The sequence below is a fragment of the Hyperolius riggenbachi genome, chromosome 5 (genome assembly GCF_040937935.1).
Source record: "Hyperolius riggenbachi isolate aHypRig1 chromosome 5, aHypRig1.pri, whole genome shotgun sequence".
NCBI lineage: Eukaryota > Metazoa > Chordata > Amphibia > Anura > Hyperoliidae > Hyperolius > Hyperolius riggenbachi.
The window spans coordinates 148156742-148175648 of NC_090650.1; the positions used below are offsets into that span (position 1 = coordinate 148156742).

At 44.2% G+C, this 18907-nt stretch overlaps 1 protein-coding gene across 5 annotated transcripts in view; it reads right to left on the minus strand.

The window, feature by feature from the left end:
* The window catches only part of BLVRA (biliverdin reductase A), a 73581-nt gene that overhangs the window by 47976 nt on the left and 6698 nt on the right, over positions 1-18907 (minus strand). For all 5 annotated transcript variants that reach the window (XM_068236354.1, XM_068236356.1, XM_068236353.1 and 2 more), the window contains exon 2: positions 9204-9331. In XM_068236354.1, the coding sequence (XP_068092455.1) occupies positions 9204-9322 (119 nt within the window). In that variant the 5' untranslated portion in view covers positions 9323-9331. The remainder of the gene's footprint in view (positions 1-9203; positions 9332-18907) is intronic.

Genomic DNA, 18907 nt, shown 5'->3' on the forward strand with positions numbered 1-18907 from the left:
TTTATATGGTGCATTTACCAATCCTGTTGATATGATGCACACCGCTCTGTCCCCTTTTACCCTTTTGGAGTGTTCCATTCATGCAGCCCTCCCTGGAACCATACATTACAGGACCATATAGCACATTTATCTTTAGGCACATGTTTTTGTTCTTATTTATTAATGACATGCTATTTTTTATAAGCAGTATTACACTGGGGACCTATTCCAGTGCAGCTGCATTTGTTTAATGTGTAGTATGCCTAGTCTATGAGATTTAATGTTTAATCTTTTATATATATTTTTTATGCGATCCTATAGCATTAGCTTTTATACTTGTGTATTATGCACATATTTTAGCATGACCTCATGTACTAAAATAACTTTTGTTTAAATGGAACCATATCCGCTACACGTGCATGCAAATTTATGCAAAGCATTTGAGCGTTGAATGCACTACAGTCATGTATTTTGTGTGCATATTATAACCTTATTTAAATTGCATGTAACTGCTCTGGCACTGATAGTTGCCTCTGGTAGTTGAAATCAAATTCTATATGCATAAATTTGTTTGAATGCTGTTATTTATTTTTTGATTCTCATTATACAATGTTGTCTGTACTATTTGTTAAAGGTAGAGTTATGTTTTTGATATGCTGTTAGTGCTGTGGCATTAAGCGCCTTGTCTGATGATTGTAGGCACTGCTATTTGGCCTGAGGAAGTGGGTATGCACCCACGAAACGCGTTGCCAGTGCAATAAAATTCTATTAATACGTGAATTTGTCTTCATTGAGGTAAGCCACCTCACTTTTTTCAATTTATCTGTTTTTAACGTATTTTATCTGCTCTGGGCGCCTCTTCCCCCTTTAACTTATCCGTATGTTTTTGGAATGTGGGAGGAAACCGGAGTGCCCGGAGGAAACCCACACAGACACAGAGAGAACATACAAACTATTTGCAGATAGTGCCCTGGCTTGGATTCGAACCAGGGACCCAGCGCTGCAAGGCGAGAGAGCTAACCACTACGCCACCGTGCTGCCGCAAAAATGGTCGCTTACGTGATTCTATGTGATTCTGTTCTCACATAAGCGATCCGCTTTCTATTGAATTGCAAACGCGGCTCCTGCACCATTTTCTGAGCGTTGGTGTTCAATAGAAAGTATAGGGAAATCTCAAAGTGCTTGAAAAAGTGCTTTGAATTGCGACTTCCCAAGCTCTTTACTGAATAAATACATTGTATTTACTAATTCCTGGGTCAAAGAGTTCACTTACTGACCGACGTCAGGTAGTGAAAAAAAATGTATCGCAGAGGAAAAGCGCTTAGAAAAGCTACTTCCAGCCCCCCGCAGCCCGCAAGGTCCTCGGAATCTACCTGGCCTCTTCCGTCAGTTGGTCCGGCAATCTGGCAACTTGCAAGCAAGTCGCACGTGGGTGCTACCAAAGTGTGCATGCTGCGTTATCACTCAAGGTGCGATCAGCCTCCTGCGCATGCGCGGTACAGTATTTAGAGGACTGTGCATGCGCAGAAGGCCGACAGTGCTCGGCGTGATGACGCGGCAAGTGCGCTTCGGGAGACAGCAGGACCACGGAAGAGGCCAGGAAGATCCCGGGGAAGCTGTCTCTAATCAGTGGCAGCCTATTAAGCGTCAGTTAGAAAAAGGTCAATAAGGTAGAAGGCTAAGGTACAAAGCAAGTGGTGCAGCAGGCTACAGCGCAGTAACGCACAGCATGCTGTGTGTTAACCAGGAAATGCGTGTGTTTACAGTGGCAGTGAAGCATAATTTAATTATACTTTATGCCTCACTGTATGGTCATATCGCAATGGTACTGCCTAATGCAACTTTCTGGCTACATTGCGCTGCAATGTCATCACAATGCAATTTACACAGTGTTAAAGGGCCCACAGTTCTCTTTCATATGGACAGCTAAACTGCACACTAGTAGAGCAGTTCAGCCTCTTGTCTGGCGGCCACAAGTGCTATTCGGGTGCAATTTAAATGCAGCCAAATGGCAGTAAAACCGTGTGTGTCAGCACTCGAAACGTGGTGGTGTTACTCTGCAAGAAATCTGAACACGGCCGTGGCCAGACGTGACTCCATGGGGGAGGGGCTGCTTGTCCACAGGGAGCCGAGTGCTAACAAGCTTCTGGCTGCTGCACCAGAGCTGCAGACAGGAAGTGAATTTACTGCATTCAGCTGCCTGTTTAGAAGAGACCTAAGCCCAGAGAAAATATTTTTTGAGTCTTGCCCATTCACATCCATACTTTGGGTTGCAGCAATGTGCACAAGACCCTAATTAGTTATCCTTCGAGTCCGAATTAGTCCAGCCATTCCTTGATAAATTCAAGAGGGAATTGGAGGACTTTGAAAAACATATAAGTAAAGGCAAAAAGGATAAATTTAGTCGAGATAGGAAAGATTTTGATGATGGGCAGGCCTACAGATGGAAACATCGTGGCAATGGGCGTGGACGCCCACGGAAACCACGAGGAGGTGTACCTAACAACCCATCTGGAGGCAGTGGACCCAGACCGATCCAGGGCACTCCAAAAGCCCGCCCCAATCAACCTAGGGGTAGAAGACCAAAACCCAATGATGACTCTCGCTCTGGAACTGATACCCAGAGCGATTTTTTATCAGAAGGAAGCGAAAGCGAACCAGAAGGGGCGGTAGGCGTAGACATAGAAATGGAACATCTGATGCAAATAGCACAGGGGTCATCAGTAAAGCGGAAATTGCAGGCCCACTTGAGTCGTGTGAAGAAAGCCAATCTACAAAGCTAAAGATTGTCAATCTGTCACAGTATCCCCTTAATCCCACTGAGCAATCTGTTTTGGAACGTGGATTAACTTTTGCTCCAACTGCATCACTTGACAAATTCACAGTTAAGGACCTTTTTTTGTTTTGCCGCAAATTGGTTTTGCATAAGATGTTTTCTCGATCTCCGACTGATTATATCGATCTTGGCCTTGACATAGATGACAGACAGATTTTTGAAATCCTTATTGATCTGTTGCAGGAAAATGAAACAAGCAAACCACAATTTAAAAGACCTTCCACTTTTGTTCCTCCATTTGATAATTGTCCAGCAGTTAAGATATTTTTTGATCTTATGTGTGATGAAATTAAATCCCTCAGAATTAATCCTTTGAAAGAAAAAAATCTAACCAGAGTGGAGTTGATGGCAATTAAGGGGTTGGCTAACAATAAATCCCTTGTCATAAAGGAGGCGGACAAGGGTGGGAATATTGTCATTTGGCCTGAGCACATGTATTGTGCGGAGGCTAAACGCCAACTTAACAATCGAGCTTATTATTGCCCATTACCATCTGACCCTACAGATATATATAAACGCAAACTGGACATTATTCTACGTGAGGCTTTGATGAGGAACATCATCACCCCTAAAGAATTACTCTATCTTACAGTGGACAAACGTGATCCCCACGCTATACCTACTCCCCAAAATCCACAAAAGCCTTGATTGTCCCCCGGGCAGACCAATAGTCTCGGGTGTTGGTGGATTAACTGAGAAATGCTGCAATTTTGTGGACGTCTATCTACAACCACATGTGGTGAGTTTAAACTCCTATGTCAGGGACTCCACGCATTTACTCAACCAATTAGAGGGCATTACTTTCCCTGCTCGAACATGGATGGTCACATGTGATGTAGAGTCACTCTACAGTAATATTCCCCATGAACTTGGGTTGTGTGCAGTTAAATACTTCTTGGAAATGGAGGGTCATGATTCAGATCTTAGAAATACCTTGGTGTTGCAGTTGTTGGAATTCATTCTCAAGTATAATTACTTCACCTTTGATCGGACCTTCTATCGACAGGTGGCAGGCACGGCTATGGGGGCGCGGTGTGCGCCCTCCTATGCCGGTCTGTTTCTTGGGTGGTGGGAGAGGGAAGTGGTTTTTGGGAGTGCTACGGAAGGGTACCAATCCCATATCGTGGGTTGGCATCGATTTATCGATGACATAATCTTTTTTTGGGATGGCCCTAGGGATTTGTGTCAGGAATTCATTGATACATTGAATAACAACTCGCTTAATATCCATCTAACCTCTCACATTTCAGATTCACAGGTCGATTTTTTGGATTTACAACTGACTATGGGTGCTGACAACTGCATACACTCAAACCTTTATCGGAAACCAACAGCAACAAATAGTCTACTACATTTCCAGAGCTGTCACAAACAGGATCAGAAGGTCAATCTCCCTGTAGGCCAATTCCTACGGTTGAAAAGGAATTGTTCTGACTTTGAGGATTTCAAACGCCAATCTCGGGATCTAACCAATCGTCTATGTGAACGAGGCTATCCAAGAAAGGTAATAGCCCGGGCATACCAAAGAGCCAGAGATTCGGATAGAGCTGAATTATTACGCCCTAAACCGATTCGTAATGATAAGACCATACGTTTTATAACTAATTTCAATAATCAATGGTCAGATCTTAGATTTCTTATGAAAAAACATTGGCCCATATTATTATCTGACAACCATCTGAGTCCTGTTCTTACCACCCACCCGTCTATGAGTTGTAGGAGAGCTAGAAACTTACGAGATACCATATGTAATAGTTTGTACCAGAGATCAACTACACCATTGGGGAGAGGCATTAGAATCAAGGGCAGTCACCCTTGTGGTGATTGCTCCATTTGCCAATATATGCATCCAACGCTGTCTGTTACAGATAGCATGGAAACTAATACATTCCATATTCATCAGTATAATAACTGCAAAACCCGGGGAGTGATTTATTTGTTATCTTGTGGCTGTCCGAAACTATATGTGGGACAGACAAGTAACGTATTAAAAAAGAGAATCCAACAACATTTATCCAATATAGCTTTAGCCGGTAGGGATTTACAGAATGGTAAACAATTGACAAGTGTTGCCTCCCATTTTTTATCACACCACCAGGGTAGAACTAATGGACTAAAGGTGGTTGCTTTAGAACGAGTCATGATTGGTCCTAGGGGAGGAGATATCATTAAACGGCTCTTACAAAAGGAATTGCGGTGGATATACCAATTGGGTAGTCGTGCACTGGTTGGATTGAATGAGGAGTTCTCCTTTAAGTCATTCCTTGGCTAGTGGGTGAGTATTCTGCGCCCATTATTTCCATTACTTTATATTCTCAGTAGGTACAACTAAATCATGATAGCATAAGGGATTGTAGGGGTGATTCTCACTAGCACATATTGCACGATTTTTATTATCCTTGATTTACTGTTAAGGTAAGAGCAGTACATCGGGGTGCTGCGGAGGTGAGCGCAGCCATCCTTAATCACTTTTTTTCACGTTCAGCACTTGTTTATCATTATTTGTGGTGACTTTTTCACGCGTCGACTGCGGAGGTGAGCGCAGTGGCCTGTGGCCTTGTGGGTGTGTGGTGGCACCTTTAATTTGTATCACTACCTCCAGTCTGGTTCCAGGTGAGTAGATCCTAGCCTGGTGGGTTTAGTGTCAATATGCACACATTCAGGTGATCACCTGTTCACTTATACCTGTAACAGATTTGTGGCTATGAATTACACTCCTAATCCCTTTTGCACTTATTGGTTAAATATCTAGGAATAAGGAGGAACTCTGGATGATCTTCATCTTCTGACCCTAGTTGACCTTTGGAGGATATCATGGACTACGCCTATCTGCTGCCCTTCGGTATTCTAGAGTTTCGTTCCATTCAATTGTATCAGAGTCTACAGGATCTTTATATCACGTTTCATCCTTGGGGGGACTCCTACTTTTTGGAATGCATCATACTATGGATATGGACGCTAACCGTTTATAAGTGCCCCTTGTTGATGCATGGACATTGTTCCTTGGCATACAAAATAGCTGACTGTAGTTACATGCTTGAGGATTAATATGTATATATATATATATATATTTATACTTTGTTCTGTCTCTGTCTTAGACCCTTACCTGGGTTTCCAGTTTGTACTTCCTAATTGCCTTATCATTACCTCGATTTATGTTCAATTATTAACAATATAAGCAATTGTATTGAACTCAGTTCTTTCTGGCCACCGCACTTGTTCCCTGCGCTCCACTGTGTGGTCACACAGTGGTAGCGCCATGCCTGCATGGATTCATTTTTAACTTAAGGCCACCGTAATTCTCTTTATTATGCGCTCCAGCGGGGCCTCTGCGCTGTGAAGCGCATTTACGCACGCGCATTAGCTGCCCTTTGTACACCCAGCCATTGTGTCTGGGTGAGCACACACCGGCCGGGCATCTCCGACTTATGTTGACGCACATCCGCTGCCTCATGCGCTCCATCTATAGGAAGTAGATGTCGGAGCGCTCCACAACGGACAGGTAATTGCGCACAAGCTGCGGCTTATTATGCCATTCAAATTTAGATAAATAGACATCCCATATCCCATAATCCTCAGCTCCTGATGAAGTGATCATAGAGATCACGCCACGCGTGGAGCCTCACATGCTTCCCTCAACCTGAGATCATCACCATCCCATTTGCGGAGTCCCTGGTCGGTACAGTATGCCTAACCACTTGGTAGTCACTTGTTAGCCAGTTGTACATCTGCTCATCATCATTGTTTGTACTTTGTTATATAACTCACTTGTCTATGAGCATATATTTCATTGCACGTTAGGTGACAGGAATCACTCACTTTTCATCCCTCCTTCTATTCACAATGTATTAGTCACTGGTTTCTGTGCAAGACCCGGGTCTCCATTCTTTACTTGGGGTTCTTATTTTGAACCTCAGGTTAAAGCGCATTGTTTTTTCAGGCTGCATCCATTTCTTTGAGGTGAAGCATTTATTATCATGGCATTATCATGTGTCTTTATAATGGGTTTTTGACTTAGTGGGTCACAAGACCCCCTTTTTAAATGTTTTTATGGTCTTTTTTTGATGTTCAATAAAATTTGTACTTTTCTGAATACAGTTTTGGTGGTGCAGTTTGTGTACAGCCTTTCTCTTGCTCATATTGCACAGCATGCTGTGTGTTAACCAGGAAATGCGTGTGTTTACAGTGGCAGTGAAGCATAATTTAATTATACTTTATGCCTCACTGTATGGTCATATCGCAATGGTACTGCCTAATGCAACTTTCTGGCTACATTGCGCTGCAATGTCATCACAATGCAATTTACACAGTGTTAAAGGGCCCACAGTTCTCTTTCATATGGACAGCTAAACTGCACACTAGTAGAGCAGTTCAGCCTCTTGTCTGGCGGCCACAAGTGCTATTCGGGTGCAATTTAAATGCAGCCAAATGGCAGTAAAACCGTGTGTGTCAGCACTCGAAACGTGGTGGTGTTACTCTGCAAGAAATCTGAACACGGCCGTGGCCAGACGTGACTCCATGGGGGAGGGGCTGCTTGTCCACAGGGAGCCGAGTGCTAACAAGCTTCTGGCTGCTGCACCAGAGCTGCAGACAGGAAGTGAATTTACTGCATTCAGCTGCCTGTTTAGAAGAGACCTAAGCCCAGAGAAAATATTTTTTGAGTCTTGCCCATTCACATCCATACTTTGGGTTGCAGCAATGTGCACAAGACCCTAATTAGTTATCCTTCAACCACAGCGTTAAAACCAGGGCTATGGAGTCGGTCCAAAAATCCACCGACTCCGACTCCTCAGTTTAGGATTCCACCGACTCAGACTCCTCGACTCCTCTAATTTGCATATTACAATTTTGTTGATTAACAGTATGTAACGTGAAATTCGTCTCTTAACTGCCAACACTTAGGAATTTTACAAGACAACTGAAGTGAGAAGAATATGTAGACTACTATATTTATTCCCTTTAGACTAAAACTAGTCCTTGGTAAGAGTACTTGTAAAAGGTACAGACCGGAACAAAGAACATCTATCAGGCCCTAGGCAATGTAACTGTGGGTACATGTAAGAGTGATGTGCAGGTACTCTGTAGGGGAATAAGGAGATTCTTCCTCTATTACACATTCTTCATGCACAATCTGAACCAGGTTTATGGGTGATATACAACACCTCTGTGTTCAATGTGCACAACATTCTCAGTGGATTCCCTGCAGCTCTGTGGAGAGTGCATATGTAGAGTATAGTACTACTGTGTAACAAAGTAAACCTGAGACAGATGAAATTAAAGTTTTATACATACCTGGGGCTTATTCCAGCCCTCTTCAGGCTAATCAGTCCCTCGCTGTCCTCCTCCGCCACCTGGATCTTCTGCTATGAGTCCAGGTACTTGAGCCAGTCTGGTGTAGTGCGCATGCACACACTCCGCCGCTGGTAGCGTACTACACCTGCGCAGCACTATTGGGCAGGTGCAGAATGCTCCTGGCTGTGGAAGCGGCATGTAGCCAGACTGCTCTGACTGGCTGAATTACCGGGACTCATAGCAGAAGTTCCAGGTGGTGAAGGAGGACAGCGTGGGACTGATTAGTCTGAAGGGGGTTGGAAGAAGTATGTATAACACTTTTCTTTTCATCCGTCTCAGGTACCCTTTAATTTGTAGTCACCAAACCAAATTTTAACAACATATCAAATTCTTTGATTTCATGAGCAAAGAGAGTGCATAGATTTGCATAAACCAGCATCAATGCAGAATTATTTCCATCTCATTGACCATCTCTATTAGTGACACAGCTACACATCAGGCTTTATTCTTACAGCATAGACGTTATTTAGTATATATAAGAGATTCCTGTGTACACATCATATATACTCATATATACTGTACAGTCACAATCAGATGTGTATATCTGACTTTAAAAATACAGGGACTGCTTTATTGAAGTAGCACAAGTAACTAATTTTGATTGGTTTATTTCATTTTTGTGGACTGAGCACAGCTATTACTGTATATATACATTATTTTGTATGACTATTATCTGAGAAATAGAAAATTTTATCAAATTTTTATTTTGATTACAGTTACAAATTCATTAGGAGTCGGAGTCAGTGCATTTTTTCCCGACTCCGACTCCAGGTACCCAAAATTGCTCAGACTTCGACTCCACAGCCCTGGTTAAAACCATTATAACAGTTGGGGCAAAAATAAATGGTTAAGAATTTAGGGTTCAAAGCTTGCTTGTTTTACCAAGTAGCCAGCACAAGAACATCATAAAAACTACAGCCAATACAGCATTTCTGGCACTTCACTTTTGTTTTTAGTTTTGAGAGACACTTTATGCACTCATTTGCCGGTAATTGTTTCTCAGGGAAAAGGGGAAAAAAATATATTGGAAACAGACCTTGACACAAAACCAACAAGTTTCAGATTCTCTGATGGGCTGGATTTAAGTGGATTAAGAAGTTCCTTTAGCCTCACAGAGCCGGCGATGCCCATTCCTACTACCACAACACCAAACATTGTGTTAACCTGCAGGAAACAAAAATGTACATTTTATTATTAAATGTAAAAAACTTTAGTAATTAGTCAAATTAACCGTTCAGGGAATAAACGTACACTTGAAACAAGGCTAAAACAACAGAAGATTCAATATAAAATGTAGATCTATCATATGGTATATACACTCACCTAAAGTATTATTAGGAACACCATACTAATACAGTGTTTGACGCATACATATGAAATCGGCGCCGGTAGACTTGGGCACAGGATACAGCCTGTATATGGCTGATCCTGCTTCTGCACAAGTCCGGGCCGTGGTAATTACTATTCCCCCTCCAGGCCTCCATGGATAGTGGGGGAATTATATAATTCGTCTTCCAGTGATTGCTGGAGGACGAATTATTGTGTTTTTTTAAGCAACTTCGGCTACGTCTTCTGACGGAGCCGACGTTACTCACTGAGAGCCGCTATAGAAGTAATTCCCTTTGTAGTCTATGGTGGCGCCGGCAGCGCCCAAATCTTCCTGCGCTGAAAAGGACTGTTCCGCGTTTGACCCCCTTTCGCCTTCAGAACTGCCTTAATTCTACATGGCATTGATTCAACAAGGTGCTGAAAGCATTCTTTAGAAATGTATGGCCCATGATAGGATAGCATCTTGCAGTTGATGGAGATTTGTGGGATACACATCCAGGGCACGAAGTTCCCCTTCCATCACATCCCAAAGATGCTCTATTGAGTTGAGATCTGGTGACTGTGGGGGCCATTTTAGTACAGTGAAATCATTGTCATGTTCAAACCAATTAGAAATGATTCGAGCTTTGTGACATGGTGCATTATCCTGCTGGAAGTAGCCATCAGAGGATGGGTACATGATGGTCATGAAGGGATGGAAATGGTCAGAAACAATGCTCAGGTAGCCCATGGCATTTAAACAATGCCCAATTGGCACTAAGGGGCCTAAAGTGTGCCAAGAAAACATCCCCACACCATTACACCACCACCACCAGCCTGCACAGTGGTAACAAAGCATGATGGATCCATGTTCTCATTCTATTTACACCAAATCCTGACTCTATCGATACTCATCAGACCAGGCAACATTTTTCCAGTCTTCAACTGTCCAATTTTGGTGAGCTTGTGCAAATTGTAGCCTCTTTTTCCTATTTGTAGTAGAGATAACAGGTACCCGGTGGAATCTTCTGCTGTTGTAGCCCATCGCCTCAAGGTGGTGCGTGTTGTGGCTTCACAAATGCTTTGCTGCATACCTCGGTTTAACGAGTGGTTATTTCAGTCAACGTTGCTCTTCTATCAGCTTGAATCAGTCAGCCCATTCTCCTCTGACCTCTAGCATCAACAAGGCATTTTCGCCCACAGGACTGCTGCATACTGGATGTTTTTCCCTTTTCACACCATTCTTTGTAAACCCTAGAAATGGTTGTGTGTGAAAATCCCAGTAACTGAGCAGATTGTGGAATTCTCAGACCAGCCCATCTGGCACCAACCATCATGCCACACTCAAAATTGCTTAAATCACCTTTCTTTCCCATTCTGACATTTAGTTTGGGGTTCAGGAGATTGTCTTGACCAGGACCACACCCCTAAATGCATTGAAGCAACTTCCATGTGATTGGTTGATTAGATAATTGCATTAATGAGAAATTGAAAAGGTGTTCCTAATAATCCTTTAGGTGAGTGTATATGTACTGTATGCATTGTGCCATACGAATAGCATGTAATGCGACTTTACAAGCTATGTACCGCAACATATTACTGTGAACATAGCCTGAGGCTGCATTCACAGTGGGACGTTGCGAAGCTGCTTTATAAACTCTTATAACGCAGCTTATTGCACAGCAATGCTAATCCTATATGTCGCTCACAGTGCGACCTTAGTGTAATCGTAATGTGGGCAGCAGACACCAGAAAATCGTAATGTGGGCAGCAGACACCAGAAAATCGCAATGTGGGCAGCAGACACCAGAAAATCGCAATGTGAGCAGCAGACACCTGAAAATCGTAATGTGGGCAGCAGACACCTGAAAATCGCAATGTGGGCAGCAGACACCTGAAAATCGTAATGTGGGCAGCAGACACCTGAAAATCGTAATGTGGGCAGCAGACACCTGAAAATCGTAATGTGGGCAGCAGACACCTGAAAATCGTAATGTGGGCAGCAGACACCTGAAAATCGTAATGTGGGCAGCAGTCTACACCTGAAAATCGTAATGTGGGCAGCAGACACTAGAAAAAAAAATGCACCTGTGAAAAAAAAACAATTCACTTACCTGACAGAAGTCTTCTCCTCTCCCAGCATCTGGCTCGCAGCTCCCCGAGTCCTCCTGCAGCACATCTCCCGCGCTGACAGGCAGAGTGCAGGGCTACGGCAAGATGGCTGCTGAAGCCCTGTACTAGAGACACAAATAGTCTCCAGTGCAGGGTTTCTTCGGCGGCCATCTTGCCGTAGCCCTGCTCTGCCTGCCGGAGACTATGCAGGCTGCTGGAGCGGGGCAGCGGGGAATGAACTGGCGCAGCGTCTATTAGACGCTGCGGCCAGTTGAGCACCTTGCTGGGGGGTCCAGAGCAGCGCTCCCCCCGCGCACAGTGAGCGGGCCCTAGAGCAGCCCCGGGCCCCCCTGTGGCTGAGGGGGTCGCATCCCCGGTAGGTACGCCGGTGGACAGCAACTAATTAATTATACTCAGAAAAATTAGATAGAATAAAAATATTATATATATATATATATATATATTATACACACACACACACACACACACACACCGTACATTCTGGCGTATAAGACGACCCCTCAACTTTTCCAGTAAAAATATAGAGTTTGGGATATACTCGCCGTATAAGACTACCCCTCTTCCAACGCACACCAAATTAAAATAAAAAAAAATCATGTACTGGTGCTGTGCATGAACAGATACTGCTGCTGTACTGTATGTGTTACCCAGTATATAACAGTATATAGTCAATTGACTTGTTGCATTGGTCAACTCTCCTTAACCTCCTGAGCGATAATCCCGAGCTGAGCTCGGGGTATGTCGCGCAGGAGGAGTTCTCAGGCCCTGGTGGGCCGATTTGCATAATTTTTTTTTTGTTACACGCAGCTAGCACTTTGCCAGCTGCGCGTAACTTCCGATCGCCGCCGCTCGCCGCCGTGCCGCGCAGCCCCCCCCCCCTCCCCGACCCCTTGCGCAGCCTGGCCAATCAGTGCCAGGCAGCGCTGAGGGGTGGATCGGGACTCCCTCTGACGTCACGACGTCCATAACGTCAGTGACGTCATCCCGCCCAGCAGGAAGCCCAGCAGGAAATCCCGTTCTGAACGATACTTCCTGCTTACTCTGATCGCCGAAGGCGATCGGAGTGGGTGGGGGGATGCCGCTGGGCAGCGGCTATCATGTACCGAGTCCAGGGCTCGCTACATGATTTAAAAACTAAAAAATTTTTAAAAAAGTGCTGCGCCCCCTCCTGGGCGATCTTATTGTATCGCCCAGAGGGTTAAGTAGACTGGTCTGCTCTCCTTGTCTACCTGTTTATCAGAGCGGTATGGTAGAATAGATTGCGCTCCCTCAGGAGAGAGATCTGAGAGGCGGTAACAGGATAGGGCGTATCACCCGGCATCAATGACATCCGGCGTATAAGACGACCCCCAACTTTTCAGAAAATTTTCAAGGGTTAAAAAGTAGTCTTGGGGCGTGGCTTGACGCCGTTGAAGATGGCTGCTTAAGACTAGAGCTCCCGTGCCTGACTCACCAGCAGCAACAATAAGGAGCTTACTTGCCGTCCCATACCGGCTATGAAGAGCTCCCGTAAGACTCAAGGCACAGCAGAGAACCCCAAACCACCGCAGACCCCGGTAGGAAGAACCGTTCCGGAACTTTTTAGAACGTTGCGTAGCAGCACCCAGACGGCCAAGATGGCGCCGACAAAGGAGTTACCTCAAGCTCAATCCTCACCAGAGCAAGCCCCACAGACACTACCCACGCTGACAGACAAACCATCGACTCTGGCGGACCTCAAGGCTATGGCAGAAGACATCAAGCAATCATTTCAGTCAGCCATAGCAGACGTGCGCAGTGACATGGCGGCCTTCAACACGAGGCTAAGTGCGCTGGAATCAGCAGACGCAAAGAAGACATCCCAGCTCGCCACACTCAAACAAACTACAGAGAAACACTCAGCAAGGCTCTTAGACCACGGAAATCACCTAGAGGACCTAGACAACCGTGGAAGGAGGTGTAACATCCGAATAAAAGGTATGACAGAATCGGTCAACCAGGACCAGATCCCACAGGCCCTATCCGCAATATTTAATGACCTCCTTAATAAGCCTAAAGACTCCCCGATTGACTTTGTAAGAGCACATAGAGCGCTTAGGCCACGTTCTGCAGAGTCCAACCAACCAAGAGACATAATCTGCTGCCTAGCCTCCTTCCAGTTAAAGGAAGATATAATGCGCGCAGCAAGATCCCAAGACGCCATTTTATTCAATGAGCAGCCGGTACACCTCTATCAGGACCTTTCGATCATCACCCTCACTAAACGTAGGGCCCTAAAACCCCTTCTTCAAGCCCTCAGAAATAAAGGCCTGACCTACAGATGGCGTTTCCCTTTCGCCCTGTCTGTGCTCCACGGAGGGAAAATGTTTTTTTTGCGAGATGCTGCTGGCCTAGCTGACTTTTGTCGGGACCTTGATCTTCCAGCGATGAGCTTACCTGATTGGGACGATCCTCCTTTTGGCCAAATCTACAAACCCCCAGGCAATCGGAAAGCCCTGGGTGATCTGTCTGAAGCTGAGAACTCTCGCCTCCGCTCTCCGCACAAAAACCCCGGTTCGCAGATAGACTCTGTGACCCCTGATTACAATTCGGAAGCCTCCGATGGGGAGTAATAGAAATCGGGCTAAAAAGTTCGGAAGACTCACCCACTAGTAAGAGGCACATAATCCCCATGGCAAGCATACCCCCATCTCTCTGCCAAAGTGGTTTGAAATATTGGCCTAACCTATACGTTTTATTTTTCGCTGTGTGCATTACTGTAGAAACAGATTAGCAGGGTTGAACATTTATATCCTTATCCAGGATTACGCAGTTAGGTCAGTCAGAGATGCAGGTTACAATAGATGAAGACATCTTGCTTCAATATGCTTTATGGTTATTTTGCATTCGTATATTATGATTAGAGTAAGCTAGGTATTAAGTTGTTTACTAGACTCTTAGAATTTTTCTGCCTTCTCTACATAAACAGGAAGGGGTTCGGTGGGGGGTTAGGGGTTTGGGGTTTACCACTTATTATTTAACGATATTCTCTGCATTATTAGCTTTATTAAGATACATATGGGACGGGGAGTACAGGATGTCCGAGAATGGGTGAAGGCAATATCGGGATACTCCCACTAATTTTGTTGGTTGATTTTCAGGAAATCAAGAGAAAGAATTTTTCTTTTTTCTCCTGCCTGTACCCATCTTCGTGCGTCTCCTACTACCCCAACACAGTGAGACAAATATCACTGAACTACCTGACCACACTGGTTGGTGAGTGCGACTCCCCTGGTCGTACTCACGTGGTATCTTTTTCATGACTGCGCTGTACTGCGCTTTTTACCGGTCTGACCTGCGCCAGGTCTTCCTCTTCCTTCTTCTCTCTTTCCTGTCTCTCTATTTCCTTACTCAGTGTGACTTACAATCGGTCTATGGCTTAAGGACCGGTGGCTCATTAAGCATTTATAGAGCTCTAGGTGACAAGATAACGGTCAACATGTCAGACACACAATCCTGTCCTAAAAAGTGGAAGATAACGTCTTTGAATACCAATGGGTTAAATACGCCTGAAAAAAGGTCTATGTTATTTGATTTTTTACGCAGGGAAAAATCCCAATTTGCCTTTCTCCAGGAGACCCACCTGAGGACATCGCATGTCCCAAACAAATTTGATTCTAATTTTCCTCTAGCGTTCCACGCTACATCACCTACAACTAAAACTAAAGGTGTCTCTATTTTTATTCACAAGCAGATCCCCTTCCAGGTTGACGAAGTAGATCGAGATACAGAGGGAAGATATCTCTTTGTGAAAGGCAAAGTTGGTGATCAGAAAATTACACTGGCTACTATTTATGCTCCAAATAAGACACAACCTTCCTTCTTTGTGTCTACATTAGCGAAACTATTGGGTTTTACAGAAGGAATGTTGATACTCGGTGGTGACTTCAATGTGCCCCTAAACCCCCTGATAGATTGCTCCAATGGCTCAACGGCTTTATCATATAAGGCCTTGAAACTTATTAAACTGCAGTTACAAAAACTGACCCTTATGGACCCTTGGCGCATATCTCACCCTACTGAGAGAGACTACACATATTTCTCCCCCATCCACAACAAGTACACGAGAATCGATTACCTGTTGGTGGCCCAGAGAGATCTGACTGCTGTCGTAGACTCTGCAATTGGAATTAAATCTGTTTCTGACCATGCCCCTGTGTCTATAACTTTGCAATTGCCTGAAAGAAACACAAAAACCTGGTGCTGGAGATTAAATCCACATATCCTTTCAGACAAATCCAGAGTAGCCGAGACTTCAGAAGTTATTAAAGACTATTTCTTCAGAAATAATCAAGCCGATACTGCTAAATTGACCATTTGGGAGGCCCATAAATCGGTCCTCAGAGGACATTTCATCAGATGGGGAGCAAAGCTCAAAAGGGAAAGGGAGGAGGGAATTAAAAAGTTGTCATCTACTATTCTTCATCTTGAAAGGCAGCATAAGAAATCATTAGCTACACAAACCCTTGCAGAGTTGACGTCAGCGCGGATCAACCTACATAACCTCCTAAATTCTGAAGCGAAAAGGAACGTTTTGGCTGGAAAGCGTATATTTTATGAGATGGGGAACAAAAGCGGGAAGTACCTAGCCAGAGCGTTGAGGAAACAGTCATATCAATCTCACATTGCGGCAATAGTCAATAAAAAACAGGAAAAACTAGTCAAATCTGAAGAGATCGTCGACGAATTCAAACGCTTTTATAGTACCCTATACAATCTTACTAAGACTTCTGACACTCATTCCCTAGCCAACAGGAAAAGTAAAATGACACAATTCTTAACAGAGCACTGTAATCCGTTGAATTTAGCTCAATCTGATAAGGAAGACCTAGAAGCGCCGATCTCAGAGGACGAGTTCTTGTTGGCAGTTAAATCACTCAAAACAGGAAAGGCACCAGGCCCCGATGGGCTTACGACCCAATATTATAAATCTTTCAGTAATCTATTAGCTCCGGCCTTTGTAGCAGCATTCAATGGCATTTCTTCTGGCACTGTCCCATCCTCCCAGTTCCTTGAGGCCCACATCTCCGTGATCCCTAAACCAGGAAAGGATCCACAACTTTGCACCAACTACAGACCAATTTCGCTTTTGAATTTAGATGCCAAATTACTAGCTAAAATTATAGCTAACAGACTCCTTCCTTTTTTACCAGAACACATTAAAGTTGATCAATCGGGATTTGTGCCGGGACGGGAGGCCAAAGACAATGTCATGAGAACCATCGGAATGATGTCCTATGTTAGGAAAAACTCTATCCGGGCCTTCATACTATCAACGGATGCAGAGAAGGCTTTTGACAGGGTGGCGTGGGACTATATTCACGCCACTCTGTCACGCCTGGGTTTGGGTACAACTATGAGACAGTTGATAGGGCTATTATACACTAATCCCTCGGCTAGGGTGAAAGCCAATGGTGTATTATCAAACCCCTTCCAGATTACAAATGGGACCAGGCAAGGGTGCCCCCTCTCCCCCTTAATATATATCTTGACTCTGGAGCCTTTTTTGAACGCAGTAAGAGCGGATGGTGAGATTAAGGGCATCTGGACGGGCTCCCATTATCAAGTAGTCGCAGCATTCGCTGATGACCTGCTCTTTTATCTACAAGACCCAACCACTTCAATCCCACGTCTCATGCTTAAATTTAAAGAATTTGGTTGTCTGTCCAATCTGAAAATAAATTTCCACAAATCTCAAGCCCTTAACATTTCCTTAGAAACCCCAGAAGTAGATTTATGTAGACTCTCTTTCCCATTTACATGGCCCAATAGTTCACTGAAATATTTGGGGATAAACATCACTAACAACCTGGCTGACCTTTTTCTAGCAAATTTTGAACACATTGCTCATTCTCTTAAAGCTGACCTATTAAAATGGGGACAACAAAATAGTCTGACGTGGTTCGGTAGAATGGCCTCTATCAAAATGAACCTCTTACCCAGATTTCTGTATATTAGTCAATGTTTGCCCATTGACCTACCTGCACAATTTTTGAAAGCATGCCAATCAAGCATTAACCGTTTTATTTGGGGGCACAAACCCCCACGAATTAAACACGCTACCCTTTCCATCCCAAAAGAACTGGGCGGGGTTGGCCTTCCTGACCTAGCCAAATATCATCTGGCATCTCAGCTGTGCAGGGTGGTAGAATGGGCAAATATGTCTTCTCCCAAACAATGGGTTACTATCGAACAAGAAACGGCTAAATGTGAAGCAAGTACATTAGGTTGGACTGACAGTACCCAAAACTGTAGAAAGCAATGGTGTAACCCTATAATGAAGGCGACCATTTGTTCCATGCGACGCTACCTTCCCAGTGCTGGCCTGGCATCCTTTCCGGGAAAATTAACGCCTTTGAGAGGCAACCCCTCATTCACTCCTTCCGCTGACATACCATTCCTAAAGGAATGGATTCCGAATAGATGCCCTAGGGTAATAGATTTTATCTCCAAGGGAATCATTAAAACATACGCGGAAATGTCTCGAATGTGTCCTGGTACTCCACTCTTAAGGTGGCAGTACTTCCAAATACGCCACTTCCTTTCCACCCTGAAGAATAAATCCACATGGACTCAACCACTCTCCTCTTTTGAAAATCTAGTCTTAAGTACTGGCCCCCATAGACACCTGATATCACAACTATATCACATGCTGGTATTGGAAACAGTCCCTGATAAAATAAAATACCAGGTTGACTGGGAGAGTGATCTGGGGGTTTCAATAGAGGAAGAGCAATGGCAAAAAATTCTGACGATCAACCATAAGGGTTCACTTAATGTGAACACTCAGGAATCAGGCTTCAAATTGCTATCCCGCTGGTATAGAACCCCAGTCATCCTGCACAGAATTTTTTCCTCAGTCCCAGAAACTTGCTGGAGATGCAACTCAGACACAGGGTCGCTTCTCCATCTTTTTTGGTCCTGTCCTTTACTTACACCCTACTGGAATTCTATCCACAAATGGGTTGAAAAGATATCATGCTCCAAGGTAAAATTCTCCCCGGGTTCTTTGCTCCTACACGACACTAAAGACTCTCTGAAATCATATAAGGGGTCACTTGCTATGCATATGCTTAATGCTGCAAGATCACTTATAGCGGCACATTGGAAGTCAGCCACTCCCCCTTCTGTTTCAGAATGGATCAGGAAGGTAGACTCAATATCTAAAATGGAAGAATTAATACTCCTATCCCAAGACCGCTCAGAAAAATATTTTATCACCTGGTCACTCTGGGTAGACTTCCAATACTCAGATGAATATAAAAGCCTTTTGTCAAAATA